Below are 15,664 nucleotides of genomic sequence, written 5' to 3'. Positions count from 1 at the left end.
ATAGAAGGAGGGAAGGGGTACAGAAGGGAAGGGAGAAAGCTACAAAGAAAAATGAAACTCTTTTTCTTTGGTTGAAAAAGGGAACAACAACATACAGACGACTCGGTAACAGATCGCTTCTTCCAAAGCGCGCCCCATTCGTTCTGCTCGCAACAATCCAATAAGTTCTCCGAGTGAAAAAACATTAGACATTCCATCTTCTGAAACCAACACTTTTGATGTTATTTGACGTACAATAATTTTTATATGCCTATTATGAATCTGCACCCCCTGGGAGCAATAAACCTGTTGGATTTTATTAACCAAAGAGATTCGACTTTGCGCTATAGTTAGCTCAGCACCAATCAAGAATCCCCAAGGAATTCCAAGAATTCTTGTTATATATTTATTCCAGTATTATCCCACATCGTGGGATCTAGGGAAGGTAGTGTGTACGGAGACCTTACCCCTATTTTGTGAAAGTACAGAGGATGTTTCTAATAGACTCTCAGCTCAGGAAAACGTAAGCACCACATTAATTAAAAGATAGACAATGAGGGATAACACCAAAAAGCTATATAAAAGCAGCATAGAAACAACACTATAATAAGATGATCAAAATGAAAGAAAATGACGGGTAATCACAGAAACCTACTGCCAATAGAATGCGAGAGTGCGTACTAATCTTACTAGTATAAACAATCTACCACCTACCCTACTACCCTAATTCTCGACCTCTACATCTTCCTATCAAGGGTCATGTCCTCGGTCAGCTGAAGTTGTGTCATGTCTTGCATAATCACCTCTCCCCACTTCTTCTTCAGCCTACCTCTACCTCTTCGTAGGTCCTCCAATGTCAACCTCTCACACCTTCTCACTGGGTCATACGTGCTCCTCCTCCTCACATGTCCAAACCACCTAAGCCTTGCTTCCCGCATCTTGTCATCAATGGGGGCCACACACACCTTGTCGCGAATAACTTCATTCCTAATTCTATCCAATCTGGTGTGCCCGCATATCCATCTCAACATCCTCATCTCTACTACCTTCATCTTCTGGACATGGGCGTTCTTGACATGCTAACACTCAGCCCCATACAACATATATAGTCGGTCTGACCACCACTCTCTGTAGAACTTACTTTTAAGTTTTGGTGGCACCTTTTTGTCACACAAAACACCAAAAGCGAATCTCCATTTCATCCATCCTATCCCAATACGATGTGTGACATCTTCATCAATCTCCCCATCCCCCTGATTAATAGACCCAAGGTACTTAAAACTTCCTCTCCTAGGGATGATTTATGAGTCCAGCCTCACCTCCCCTTTCCCTCCCTGAGTCTCACCACCAGTGGTGGAGCCAAATGCACTCAAGGGGTGTCAACTTATACCCCTTCGTCAGAAAATTACACTGTTTAGCTCGGTAATATTTTTAAATATATATACTATATAATGATACCCCTTGACTTCTGGTGAGTTTATTTCTTTATATTTTGACTCTCCTTAATGAAAATTCTGACTCCGCCACTGCTCACAACTCAACTTACACTCTAAATATTCTGTCTTGGTCCTACTCAGCTTGAAACCTTTAGACTCCAGGGTCTGCCTCCACACCTCTAACCTCGCGTTCACACTGCCTCGCGTCTCGTCAATCAATACAATATCATTTACAAACAACATATACCACGGCACCTCCCTTGAATGTAGCGCGTCAGAATGTCCCTCGTCTGGTTGAAAAAGGGACAATATTATAAATAATTAATATTGGTCATTACAGAAAGAAGAAGCATTAGTAGCATTATGCTATTTCATAATCGCGATTAGGGCTAGTTGGATCTTTTTGCTCTTTACCTAAGGAAAAATAATCTTAGCATAAAATGCTCCATTTGCTAATATCAGTTAACTAGTTAGCGCAGAAAAATTTCCTCTAAACGTTAAATTAAGGAACAGCAGAGCCAGCTTTTTGTAAAATATAGCAATAGCAAACTAGTATGAAGTAGTATTAATTATTTGTTTGAAATAATACTTTCGAGAGTTAAATTATATATATACACTGACAATATAATGTAAAAACATAATATTGTTATGTCACTAAAAAGACATTTGTATGTAATCCTTCATAAAAGAGGAGCAGTTTCTGAGGGGGAGCAGCTCAAGCTCGAGAGGTATAAGAGGTACCACCCTCCTACTTTCAGCGGATTGACGTCAGAGGATGCCCAAGGTTTTCTTGAGGAGTGCCACCGTATCCTTCGTACTATGGGTATTGTGGAGTCTAGTGGGGTTTATTTCACTACATTCCAGCTTAAGGGAGCGACTTATTAGTGGTGGCGTGCATATGAGTTGGGTAGTCCGACTGAGGCAGCGTCACTCACTTGGACTCAGTTCTCGGATATGTTCTTGAGGGAGTATGTTCCCCAGAGTCTAAGAGATGCATGACGCGCAAAGTTTGAGCAGTTGCGCCAGGGCTCTATGTGAAATTTGTAATCTTTAAAAATAAGACAGGTTATTCGTTATAACAGATAAATATGTCTAGATAGTATAAACGTTCTTTATATCGTTGGTAAATATAGTCTTACAAGAATAAGTGACCAAAATGGGACCCATATAAATAAAAGAAGTAAAAGAAAAAAAGAAAAAAGACACCAAGTTGCAAATTAATGCAACAAATTTTTCTCTCCTCAAAATGAAACAAGTTGCAATAACAGCAAAAACATTTGCAAATTGGTTTTGGACGGTGCAACAGGTTATGGAAAACTGCAATACCCAAATTGTAAATCCAATCCTTTGATGGTTGGAGGAACAGTTCCTCACTACCATAAAAGGAGGCTTCAGCTTTTCATTTCAAATACACAAATCAAAGGGAACACAATAGAGCGTAGAAAGTGTAATTCATAAATTATAGTATGTGAGATAAATAGAGAGCGGGAGTAATATTGTAGCGTGATGATTAAAATAAAGAGTGTTATTTCTTTTAAAGTTATAGTAGTTTCTTGACACTACCAAGTTGTAATATTATAATGGTATTATATTGCTCCGCTCGGGTATTGTATTTTACCCTGTTAAAAGGTTTGGTATCGTTGTTACTCTCTTGTGGTATTGTTATTTATCGTGGATATTATTTCTGTGCGGGATATTATTTTTTTTAATAACGTGGTATCAGAGTCATGGCGAGTAACGGTCCACTATCTTTTCAGTACCCCGTCTCACAAAAGATAATTATGAGAAATGATGTCTACGTATGAAAGCCACTCTTGGCTCGCATGATGTGTGAAAAATCGTAGATAGAGGGTATGCAAAACCCGATAATGAGAAAGCTCTGCCTAAAAATAAAAAAGATGTATTGGCAAAGACAAGGAAGAATGAACAACAATCCCTCATGCTCATCCACCAATGTTTGGATGATGTTATGTTTGAGAATGCGGCATATGCTACCACCTCTAAGGAAGCTTGGGAGATTTTACAAAATTCTCTCCAAGGAGTTGACAAGGTGAGAAAGGTAAAACTTCAAACTCTAAGGACTGATTTTGAAGTTTTAAAAATGAAAAAATCCGAATGTATTTCGGATTATTGTTCAAAAGTGAAAGTTATTGTAAATCAATTAAGACGATACGAGAGGACATAGAAGATGTACGTGTGGTAGAAAAGATATTTTGCACTTTAACACCTAAATTTGATTTTGTGATGTTTGCTATTGAGGAGTCTAAATATTTAGACACTATGACAGTGAAGCAATTGGAGGGTTCTTTACAGGCTCATGAAGAAAAGATCAAGAGGAGGAAAGAAGTGTCACTGGAGCAACTTCTTAAAATTCAGGCATCTTTAAGGATTATGGAGGTGAAAAAAGCTATCGAGGGAATGGACGAGGCTGTGGAGGTCATGGAAGAGGAAGAATTAATGGTAACAACTTCAACAATGAAGTTAAAATCTACCATACATTCATAGGTCATGGTCGTAGACAAAGAGGAGGAAGAGGACGCAGCTACTATCAAGAAAATAATTGACAAATATATGACAAATCAAAAATTGAGTGTTATAATTATAATAAATTTAGCCATTATTCTTGAGAATGTCGTAGCAGTATTGAAGAGAAAGCTAACGTTATTGACGACAAGAAAAAAGAAGATGAGTCAACATTGTTGTTGGCACTCAAAGAAGAAGACATGGATGATTGTAGCTCGTGGTATTTGGACAATGGAGCAAGCAATCATATGTGTGGATGCAAAGACAAGTTTGTGGATATCAATAAGTCGGTGAGAAGTGATGTGTCTTTTGGAGATACCTCAAAGATTCAAATCGAAAGGATATGTACAATTCTAATCTCCTGTAAAGATGGTGGCCACAAGTTAATCCAAGATGTTTATTATGTGCCAAAATTAAAAAGAAATATTTTGAGTTTGGGCCAACTTCTTGAAAAGTAATATGACATCTACATAAAAGATATACATCTTTGGCTGAGAGATTCAAGTGAAATTCTAATTGCTAATGTGCATTTGGCAAAGGATAAATTATTTTCTCTGAATCTTAAGACAATTGATGCAAAGTATTTGAAGGATAATGTGCAAGATGAATCATGGTGTTGGCACATGCGATTTGGGCACTTGAATTTTGAAGCGCTCAAATCAATGGGATGAAAAAATATGATGCATGGGAGACCATTAATCAACAATCCAAATCAATTATGTGAAGCTTATTTTCTTGAAAATATACAAGGAGCAGTTTTCCAAAGGAGACCATGTCAAGATCAACCAAGTCACTCCAACTTGTTTACACTGATGTGTGTGGACTAATCAATCCACCTTCATTTGATAAAAGTAAATACTTTCTGCAATTCATTGAAGACTTTAGTAGAAAGACTTGGGTTATTTCTCGAACCAAAAATCTGAAGCTTTTGCTGCTTTTAAAATTTTTAAAGTACTTGTGAAAAAAGAAAGTAGTTATGAAATAAAATATTTAAGGTCTGAAAGAGGAGGCGAATTCACTTCAAATGAATTTAATGACTAGGTGTATATTGAAAGCTAAAAGTATGCCCAAGGAATTTTGGACCGAAGTTGTTTCTTATGCAATTTATTTGAACAACAAGTCTCCAATAAGAGATGTTAGAGATCAAATCCATCAACAAGCATGCAGTGGAAGAAAGCCAAGTGTCAAGTATTTGAGAATCTTTGGGAGCATAGCCTATGCTCATGTGCAACAGCAAGGGAGAGTGAAACTTGATGATCAAAGTGTCAAGCATGCATTTGTTGGCTATGATACGAGTTCAAAAGGCTACAAGTTATACAACCCAAGCAACGGCAAGGTGGTGGTGAGTCGTGATGTTGAATTTGATGAAGAATTGGTATGGAATTGGGAAGCTCAGGAAGAAACTTCATATGATTTTCTTCCATATTTTGGTGATAAAAAAGAACCAGAGACTGTGGAACTTGTGCAAGATGAAACTCCACCTCCTTCACCAAGTCCAGGAGCCTCTATGAATTACGAACCGCACAAGAATTGTGCGGCTGCAATCCTAAATCTGCGGACCACAGAAGAGTTGCCTTGCGGCCGCAGAAGAATGCCTCGCGGTCGCAGTTCAGAAATGTGCGGTCGCAAAACTCTAGCTCCTGCCAGATGAAGAAATTTGCGGACTGCACATCGAATTGTGCTGCCACAAAACCTCCCGAGGGACATTTTTGTCTGAGATTTTTAGCCTTGTATAAATAGACGAGTTTCAAAAAATTAGGTCAAGTTTGAATCTTTGAAGTTGTTGTAGCAGTTTTTCTTTACTATTTTAGGAAGCTTTACTTTGCTTTGGTGTATTTATAATAGACTTACTCATTTTAAGCTTCCATTATATGTTTAACAAGTTTTTTCCTTATTTTCTTCAAACCCTATTATGAATAGCTAGAATTTTACTAGGGTTGTGATCGAACCCTAGTTAGTAAACCTTATGGGTATATAATTTAGTGCAATCTAGATAATGTAGTTGCGCAAATTGAAATATATACCCCTAACTCCCATCTTAGCTCCCTGTGGATTCGACCCCGATTCTTAGTTGGTTTTTATTATTGTAGACGACCGTTTTTTATCTCTATTGAGGTGTGCTTTGGGCATGATCAATTTTTGGCGCCGTTGCCGGGGAGCTAAAACCGATTTTAGCTATATATTTGGGTGTGTTTTTGGTGTATCTTCTTTTCCTTCCGTATTCCTAAATTGTTTGAGAAATCATAGGTACAACCATGGTAAACAATGAGCTCGGAAATATTGCTTTGGGGGATGTGGACGTCGAAAATGAGCAAATTGATAAGGTTACTCTTGAACCGCAATCCAATAAAAGAGACTGAGTGCCTCATGATAATGTCCCCGCTCCACCCCCACCTCCACTACGAGAGGCTCTACACCGGGTGTTACCCAATAAAGCATAGGCTAGTGCAATAGTCCCTCCCTGTATTAGGGTGGGCAACTTTCAAATTACCAATGTGATGCTCACTTTGCTAGAGCAACAAGGTTTCTTCACCGGTGCTTCAAGTCAAAATGCATACAAATATTTGAAGGGGTTTGTGGATACTTGTTAGGGGAGAAAACAAAAAAAATATCTTCGAGGATGCATTGAGGCTAAGTCTTTTCCCTTCTCTCTAAGGGGAAAAACTTTAGATTGGTTGGAACGTTTGTCGAACCATTCCATTCACACTTGGGATGAATTGGCGAAAAAGTTTATTTCTAAGTTCTTCTATCCGAGACACATGGCTACACTTTGGGATGAGATTTTGGCATTAAAGCAACAGCCAAATGAACCGCTACACGAGATATGGAAATGCTATAGAACAATGGTTAAGGAATGTCCCAACAACGATATGACGGAGAATATGATTCAACAAATTTTCTACCGTGGGATCAACACAACCAACCAATGTATAGTGAATCAACTTGCCGGTGGAAACTTCATGACTACACCTTATGTGGAGGTGTGTGATATTTTAGACAAAATGGTGAAAACATCATCGGCATGGCAATCCCGGGCTAATGTTCCACAAGGTGGTCCCAACATGATCCACCTTCACAAAGAGTTGCATGACCATGGTCAATCCATCACCGAATTGACAACCACCATGGATCAATTAACAAAAGGCTCAACTTCAACAAGTGCAAAATCTTAAGCAAATCAATGTCATGGAGGGAGTGAACATGATGGTGAACAAAAGGAGGACCAAGGGTCCAAAAGTGCAATATCGAGTGGAAAATTATTTGCAAGAGGATAGTGGTTTTGATCAAGACAATTCTTACAATGAACAAGAAGAGGAAATGCAATATGTGAACAACTTTCAAGGGCAACGAAACAGATTCCAAGGCCCAACCCAACAACAATGGAGACATTAAAACAATTAGGGAAATTGGAATTCTAACAACCAAGAAAATTGGAGTTGTGGAAACAATCAAGGGAATTGGCATAACAACAACAATCAAGGAAATTAGAGTTAAAATAACCAAGAAAATTGGGGGGTAACAATCAAGGAGGATAGAACAATAATCAAGGCAATCGGGGGTCAGGTTTTCAAAGGCCCCCGATGTATCAACAACCGAGCAACCTGCCTCCTTATCCTTCCCATGGTCCTAGTTCTTCAAACAATTAGATGGGGAATATTGAGAACATGTTCAAGCGAATGATGGAAAAGAATACCGATTCGGATGCCCAACTTGCCTTACATAACACATCGATCAGCAACTTAGAAGTTCAAATAGGGCAAATCTCTCAAGCTCTAAATTCTCGTCCTAATGAGGAACTACCAAGTGACACAGTGGTAAACCCAAAGGGTGGAAACAACCCAGGGCATGCCATGGCCGTTACTACAAGCAGTTGAAGAGGTGGGAATGCACCCACCTCAAGTCAAAAGCAACTTGTGGATGATGAGCAAGTGGTACAAAAAGAAGAGGTCCTGAACAATGTGGTGCAATCAAATGATGAAATTTGTATTGATAGTGATGATAGTGTGGAAGAGACCCAAGAGGAGGTGAACCCATCTAGGGATCACATTATTGACATACCGGAGCCGGTAGCGCAAAAGTCTAAGGCACAATTGCCTAAACCTCCACCTCCATACCCTTAAAGACTTGCCAAACAAAATGGTGAGAATCAATTCAAAAAGTTCATTCAAATGATGAAGACTCTCTCAATCAATGTGCCATTAGTATAAGCTTTGGAACAAATGCCCGGTTATGAAAAGTTTATAAAGGATCTCGTGACGAAAAAGTGGTCAATGAATTTTGAAACTATCAAAGTCACTCATCCAGTTAGTGCAATTGTGCAATTGATGAGTGCCTTTGATAGTTTCAAAAGTCATTGACCGCTTCTTCGTCACGAGAACTCACCTTGCTACGGGGAAGGATCTTTATGATGTTGAACCTGGAGAACTCACCTTCCAGGTGGGTGATGAAAAAGTGGTATTTCATGTGTGTAAGTCCATGCAACAACCAAATAGCAACGAGGTGTGATCTTTTGTGGACTTAGTGACCGATGTTATTGTTGATGATACAAGTGTCACAATCAATGTTGGTGATATGTTGGAGGCCGTCATGCTTAACTTTGATGATGATGAGATAGATGGCTTCATGGAATGGGTGAACTCCTTGCAAGGAATAGGTTCGTACAATTATGCACCACGGAAACTATCTTTGGATCTTGAAAATAGGATAACTCCTCCCACAAATCCTTCCATTGAAGAGCCTCCTACCTAGGAGTTGAACCTATTGCCTCCACATCTTCGGTATGAATTTTTTGGCCCTTTTTCTACTTTACTAGTTATTTTTTCCTCTTGTTTGACTAACGTGCATGTAGATTCTACATTGGTGGTGCTACATATGAGGAAGAAAGCTATTGGGTGGACATTGACTGATATTCGGGGGATAAGCCCCGCATTTTGCATGCACAAGATAAACTTGAAGGAAGGATCCAAACTATCTATTGAATATCAAAGGAGACTCAATGAGGCTATGCAAGAAGTGTTCAAAAAGGAGATTATCAAGTGGTTGGATATCGGGGTTGTCTACCCTATTTCTGATAGTTCTTGAACTTCTCCGGTTCAATGTGTCTCGAAGAAGGGGGCATGACGGTGGCCACCAATAATAAGAATGAGTTGATTCCTACAAGAACGGTGACTAGTTGGAGAGTGTGTATGGACTATCGCAAGCTCAACAAAATCACTAGGAAGGATCATTTTCCACTTCCTTTCTTAGATCAAATGCTTGATAGATTGGCCGGTCATTCTTTCTATTGTTTTCTTGACAGATATTCGGTCTACAACCAAATTCTTATTTCTCCAGAGGATAAAGTGAAAACAACCTTTACATGTCCCTACGGTACTTTTGCCTTCAAGCGAATGCCATTTGGTTTGTGCAATGCACCGGTGACTTTTCAAAGGTGTATGATGGCTATCTTCACAGACATGGTGGAGGAAAACCTTGAAGTTTTCATGGATGACTTCTCGGTGGTTGGATATTCTTTTGATGATTTTCTTGCAAATTTAGATAACGTATTGGCAAGATGTGAAGAAACAAATTTGGTGCTCAATTAGGAGAAGTGTTATTCCATGGTCGAGGAAAGCATTTTCCTTGGCCACAAAATATCAAAGAATGAAATTGAAGTTGACAAGGCAAAGATTAAGGTGATTTCTAAACTTCCACCTCCAACTTCGATGAAGGGTGTGCGGAATTGCTTAGGCCACGTGGGGTTTTACCGGCGTTTCATCAAAAATTTCTCTAAGGTGGTAAACCAGTTGTGAAAGCTTCTTGAGAAAGTTACTAAGTTTAACTTCAATGATGATTGCATGAGAGCCTTTGAATTGTTAAAGTTCAAGTTGACAACTACTTCCATCATCACCGCTCCAAATTAGAGTGTCCCTTTTGAACTCATGTGTGATGCAAGTGACGTAGTGGTTGGGGCAGTTTTGGGGCAACACATCATCAAGATTTTTCATCCAGTCTACTATGCTAGTAATATCATGAATGGTGCCCAAGTCAAGTATACCGTTACGGATAAAGAGCTCATTGCCATTGTGTTTGCAATTGAGAAGTTTCGTTTGTACTTGATGGGTGAAAAGGTTATTGTCCACACGGATCATGCGAAACTTCGTTATCTTATGAGAAAGAAATATTCCAAAGCTCGGTTGATGAGATGGGTGCTTTTGTTGGAAGAGTTTGACATTGACATCCAAGATAGAAAAGGGAGTGAAAATCAAATGGCAAACCACTTGTCTCGTTTGGAGGAGGGGAGACCGCATGATGGACTTGAAATCAATGACTCCTTCCCCGATGAGCAACTTTTGGCTATTTCAATGAAATAGGTGATATGGTTTACGGATCTAGCAAATTTTCTTGTGTGTAGAATCATCTCGGATGAGTTCTCTTCAAACCAAAGTAAGAAGCTCAAACGGGATTGTTAAGATTAATATTGGGATGAACCATACCTTTTTCAGATTTGTATGGATGGGGTGATTAGAAGATGTGTACCGGAAGAAGAGCAAGGTGAAATTCTTAGGGCTTGTCATTCTTCGACATATGGTGCTCACCACGGTGGAGCAAGAATGGCGGCTAAAGTGTTGAGTTGCGGGTTCTATTGGCCCACTCTTTACAAGGATGCTAGTGAGCTAATGAAAAGATGTGACGAATATCAACGAGCCAGTGAAATCTCAAAGAAAAATGAAATGCCCCTCACCACCATTTTGGAGATTGATAGTTTCTATGTGTGGGGTATTGACTTCATGGGTCCTTTTGTGAGTTCTTGTGGAAACGCATACATCTTGGTCCCGGTGGATTATGTTTCCAAATGGGTGGAGGTCGTTGCTCTACCCAACAATGAAGCGAGAAGTGTGCTACACAAGCTAGTGGTCAAGTGGAAGTCCCTAACCGGGAGATAAAGAGTATTTTATCCAAAACAGTGAATGTTAACCGGACGGATTGGTCCAAGAATCTTGATGATGCATTATGAGCTTAATAGACGGCTTACAAAATACCTATCGGAATGTCGTTGTATCGGTTGGTGTTCGAAAAAGATTTTCATCTTCCAGTGGAACTTGCACACAAGGCTATGTGGTCTCTAAAGAAGTTGAATCTTGATTGGGATGTAGCTTCTAACTTGAGGGATGCACATTTGAATGATTTGGATGAATTCATGTACCATGCCTATACAAGTTCGTCCTTGTTCAAAGAAAAGATAAAATATCTTCATGACAAATGCATTTGGAACAAAGAGTTCAAGGTGGGCGATCTCGTATTGTTATCCAACTCAAGGTTGAGGATGTTCCCCGAAAAGCTAAAGTCTAAATGGAGTGGTCCCTTTGAAATTGTGGGTGTGACATCTTTTGGTGCATTGGACTTGAAGAAAAAAAATAATGAAGTATTCTGAGTCAATGGTCATCGGGTGAAGCACTATTTGGGAAAAATTGGAGATAGCCATGTCGTGGCGGTCATTCATTTCAATTTATGGTATTCTACGTCGTGTCGCGACGTTAAATCAGGCGCTTCTTGTGGGGCAACCCATGTTTCTTTTCCTTTTTTTCTTTTGTAGTTAGGTGTTATTTTTTAGCTAACTTGATTTGAAGTGTGCTACAGGGCTGAGTGTGACTTACAGGAATGATGGACAAAAATGAGGCTAATTATTGAAAGAAGTGCAGACCGCACAATTTGGAGTGTTGTAGCAAAAGAGCATTGCGGCCGCATAGTTACCTTGGAGACCGCACAAATGGAGGATTCAAAATGCCAACTCTATGAAGTTGGTCTGTCAAAAAAATGGCCAATCTGCGGTCGCAACAGGAAATCTACGGCCGCAACAAAGAATCTGCGGTCGTACGCAATATTCTGTGGACTACAAATAAGGCACTAACTTAAGCTCACCAGGTAACAGAGTGCAGACCGCAACTGAAATTGTGCGGCCATACTTGCTCCTCTTTCCCTTAGAAAATCAATAGTATAAATAGAGGGCCAGGGCAATTGTTACACTTTTCCCTCTCTAAGCACAAAACTTGCACTATAGTGAAATTTCTTGGTGAATTATCTGCCCACACGCCCAACAATTGTGATCACTCATCCTTTGCACTCATTCACATATGGTATGCTTAAATTCCTTGTTAGAAGTTTTCTTTTTTTTATTTTAATTTGTAGCTTTTTAATTATTTTGAGGCTATTTATCAATAGAATTCAATTGTGTATTCATGTGGGGGTAAATCTGTAGTGGGTTAACTAGTACATGTTCTATGGGGATTGGGTTAACATATTTTCATGCCTTTATGCTTTAATGCACAAAAAATTTCAAACCCTAGATTGAAATATTGAACTATTCGTATATTTTGAATTTGGCGACCGCACCCAAAATTGTATGGTCCGCAGAAAATGATTCTAGGGCAGCTTTAGTAAAGAATGGGTCTGCGGTCGCAAAAAAACCTTTTCACTGTCATCTAAGAGTTTTCATTGTGCGACTCAAATGTGCAGCTGCATGTCTAATTGTGCGGACCGCAGAAATTATGTTGCGGTCGCACATCAGAGAGTTGGCATATTTTGGATTTCTGAGATGCAGCCGCAAGTGAAATTGTGCGGACCGCACTTCACTTTTGTGACCGCAAAGCTAAAATGTACGGACCGCACTTCACTTTTTTCACCGCAAAGCTAAAATGTGTTGTCCGCAAGGCCTCATCTGCGGCCGCAATAAAATTGTGCGGACCACAGATCCTTACCATACAAGCATATTGTGTATGTGACCCTCACTGTGTTTTCTAGTATAGTCTTGCCTATCTCCTATGTATGCCTTAACATTGAACTGCAACTAACAACCGCCTTTGCTTGATACAGACAATCGTTCGATCTAGAGGTAAAGACGACACTTCCAAAAGGAGGGGTGAACCTTCTCGGGTATGAGGCAAGTATGCTTTACCTATTGCCCAATAATAGAAAATCAGAAAATGATAACAGTCGGGAGAGGGAGAGGTACAGATCTACCCGAGACGAGTTTATATGCCCCGTCTAGGGATGTATCAGAGGGCAACTCGGCCTCTGTTCAGGAATAACCGGCAGTACAGTCCAGGCTATTAGGGAGATTTCAACTTAGGGATAAGTCGTCCTTATCACATAGCACTTTCGAGGGATCAGAAAGTGCTAGTCAGGCTTTTGAGCCTTCAGCAACACCAGTCCCTATGACACAGGATACACCCATTCAAGACATACCCGATGATGGTAGAGGGGGAGATGCCACAACTACTAGGATTGAATGAACAAAGAAGAAAGAGGTTTGGGAGGACCGATTAGTCAGCCGAGAAACTTTCACTAGTTTTCGCACATGGTGGACGGCGAGGTCGCTAACACTTGAGCGACAGTTCTTACTGACAGATTTACAGAGGTACAACCTGGCCAAGCTAAGGTAGTTTAGAGAACGCAAAGGGTGGATGTGGCTTATCCAGAGTGTGGTGGATGCTAAGGAATTCCTTGTCCTGGAATTCTACGCCAATGTTGAGCATATCAAAAAGGGGACAAAGGTGACAAAAAGTGCGAAACCTCAAAGTGCGATTTGATCAGCACACACTGAACACATACTTGGGCTTTGATGATGTCGAGCCAAAATAATACCTGGAAAAGTGTGCACTTAGGGATGCATTTCATCCTTGGTTAGTGGAGATTCTAGCTGCACCAGGACCACCACCACCATGGATCACCGCTGGGGTTCCTATCCACCGGAGCACACTGAGCTTCGAAGCAAAAGGGTAGCAATTATTTATCTGCAGTAGACTGGACCCGAGTCAAAATGAGACTCACTTGCTGATTCCTCGAGCAGTCTTAGTTGCCTCTATTATGGCCGGGTACCCTATCAATGTGGGTGTTGTGTGAACCGGGTGACTCGTCCCAATAATGGATGGCGTAACAACCTTCTTACAGAAATGAGTCTATTTTTGGTGTTTAGGTAATAATAGTAGTAGTAATGAATAAAAAGACTTAATTAAGTCATACTCAAAGAGTCAAACATGCTTCAATTGGTACCAATACACTTAACTACGTGCTTATGGTTAGAAACAAGGTTTTTGAAATAAATAGTTCTAGTTAGTGACTTTGTGACTCTTGTTTTGACTTTGGCAACCATCGAGTAGTTTAATTGAATCATAGTGATTTTCAATCGTGAATGTGGTCATTGTGGACCCTCGACTCTATCCTCTTTAAAAATATAGTTGTGTGAGGGGTGAGATGCTTTGTTTCTAGTCCAAGCACAAGTGCGAAAGGTCTAGAACTTGCCCTGGATGTATTTTAAGGCAAAATCTTACGTTTTGCTTGGCTTGAGAAGTGATTGTAGGCTTTCCTTGGCCCGTTTGAGTTTTCTATTTCCTACCAATGTTGTTATCCCTAGTCAACCCCTTTGAGCCTCGAGCCTTTCTCATTTGACAATCATGTTACAAGCCTTTACCCGTTTTATCGTGATCCTCTCTTGGCAACCGAGCTTTCCTTAACACTCTTGTGAAACAAATGGATAAAATCATAAGTTTGGGGGAGAGACGAGGAACTTGAAAAAGGTGTCAAGGCACAAAAAGAAAAAGAAAAATTAAGAGAAGTAAAGGCAAGAAAAGAATAGAACAAAAAAGAAAAATACAAAAAAGTGAATAAGTGGAAGAGTTGAAGGGTTCAAAGAGAGGTAATGATCCCAAACATGGAGAAATCAAAGATGGAGGAAATGAATGCAATGATCAAAAAAGAGTGATATTAAGTCTCTCTAGTTCCCCAAGGAAAAGAAAGTGCCTCAAAGAATTGGTGAATTGTGAGCCGTTAAATAAAAAATGGAGTGCTTAAGGAAAGGTGTAACCACTCACCCATATTGTATCCAACCCAAATCCAAAAACCTTCATTACATCCCGAAAGAAGTCCTACTTGATTTCAAGCCTAGTGAGCTTACATTAGTGTCGATCTACATGAGGGGTAAGCCTATGGTACTCATCCTCACAATCAGGCCCTCGGCCTCACTTAGTCATCAATCTCTCCAGTCTTTCGGGCTCACAATATCATAAAAAATAGCCCAAAAATGATGATATGATGTATCAATAAATAGCAACAGAGACTGAGATATGATATGCAATGAAATGAATATGACTGAGTATGAATTTTCAATTTAACAGAATAATTTACAGCAATATGACCTCTGTGGGGTCCCAATAATACTAGCACATAGCCTCAACATGATTTTTAATATGCTTTTCAGCTCAATTTCTTTAACACATAAAACCGCATGGAAAATGCCAAGATTATTTAACTACAAAATTTCACAAAAATAATTATGTCACAATTTCTATAGTGCACGCCCACACGCCCGTCACCTAGCATGTGCGTCACCTTCCAACAATTCACAAAATACATATATTCAGGGTTTATATCCTCAACTCCAAGATTAGAAGAGTTACTTACCTCGAACAAGCTGAATCCAATGTCGAGCAAGCTAAACAATGCTCCAAAAATCCTATTATGCGCGTATCAACTCCCGAATGGTTCGAATCTCTTTGAAGCCCTAGCAAGATCCTTGTGAAATCTTCAAACCTTGAACAAGAATTGATGGATAAATGACTAAGTCTTCACTTTCTCTCTCTAAAATGCTCTCACTTCTCTCTAAAATATCATATTAAATCCTTCAAAATAACCCCCAATAGTGTTTTATAAGAATGGGGTCGGATTTATAAAATCAGAAAAATTAAGCC

At 39.7% G+C, this 15,664-nt stretch overlaps 1 protein-coding gene across 1 annotated transcript; it reads right to left on the bottom strand.

Annotated features, from left to right (window-relative positions):
• Positions 1–716: 716 nt before the first annotated feature.
• Positions 717–1,031, bottom strand: LOC138891943 (uncharacterized). The gene has a single exon (XM_070175632.1). The coding sequence runs from the start codon at positions 1,029–1,031 to the stop codon at positions 717–719; it is 315 nt and encodes a 104-aa protein (XP_070031733.1).
• Positions 1,032–15,664: the final 14,633 nt, after the last annotated feature.

Source organism: Nicotiana tomentosiformis, chromosome 5 (assembly GCF_000390325.3).
Source record: "Nicotiana tomentosiformis chromosome 5, ASM39032v3, whole genome shotgun sequence".
In the NCBI taxonomy this organism is placed as follows: Eukaryota; Viridiplantae; Streptophyta; class Magnoliopsida; order Solanales; family Solanaceae; genus Nicotiana; species Nicotiana tomentosiformis.
The sequence above is the reverse complement of the archived record's forward strand: the minus strand, read 5'-3'. Positions and strand labels throughout refer to the sequence as shown.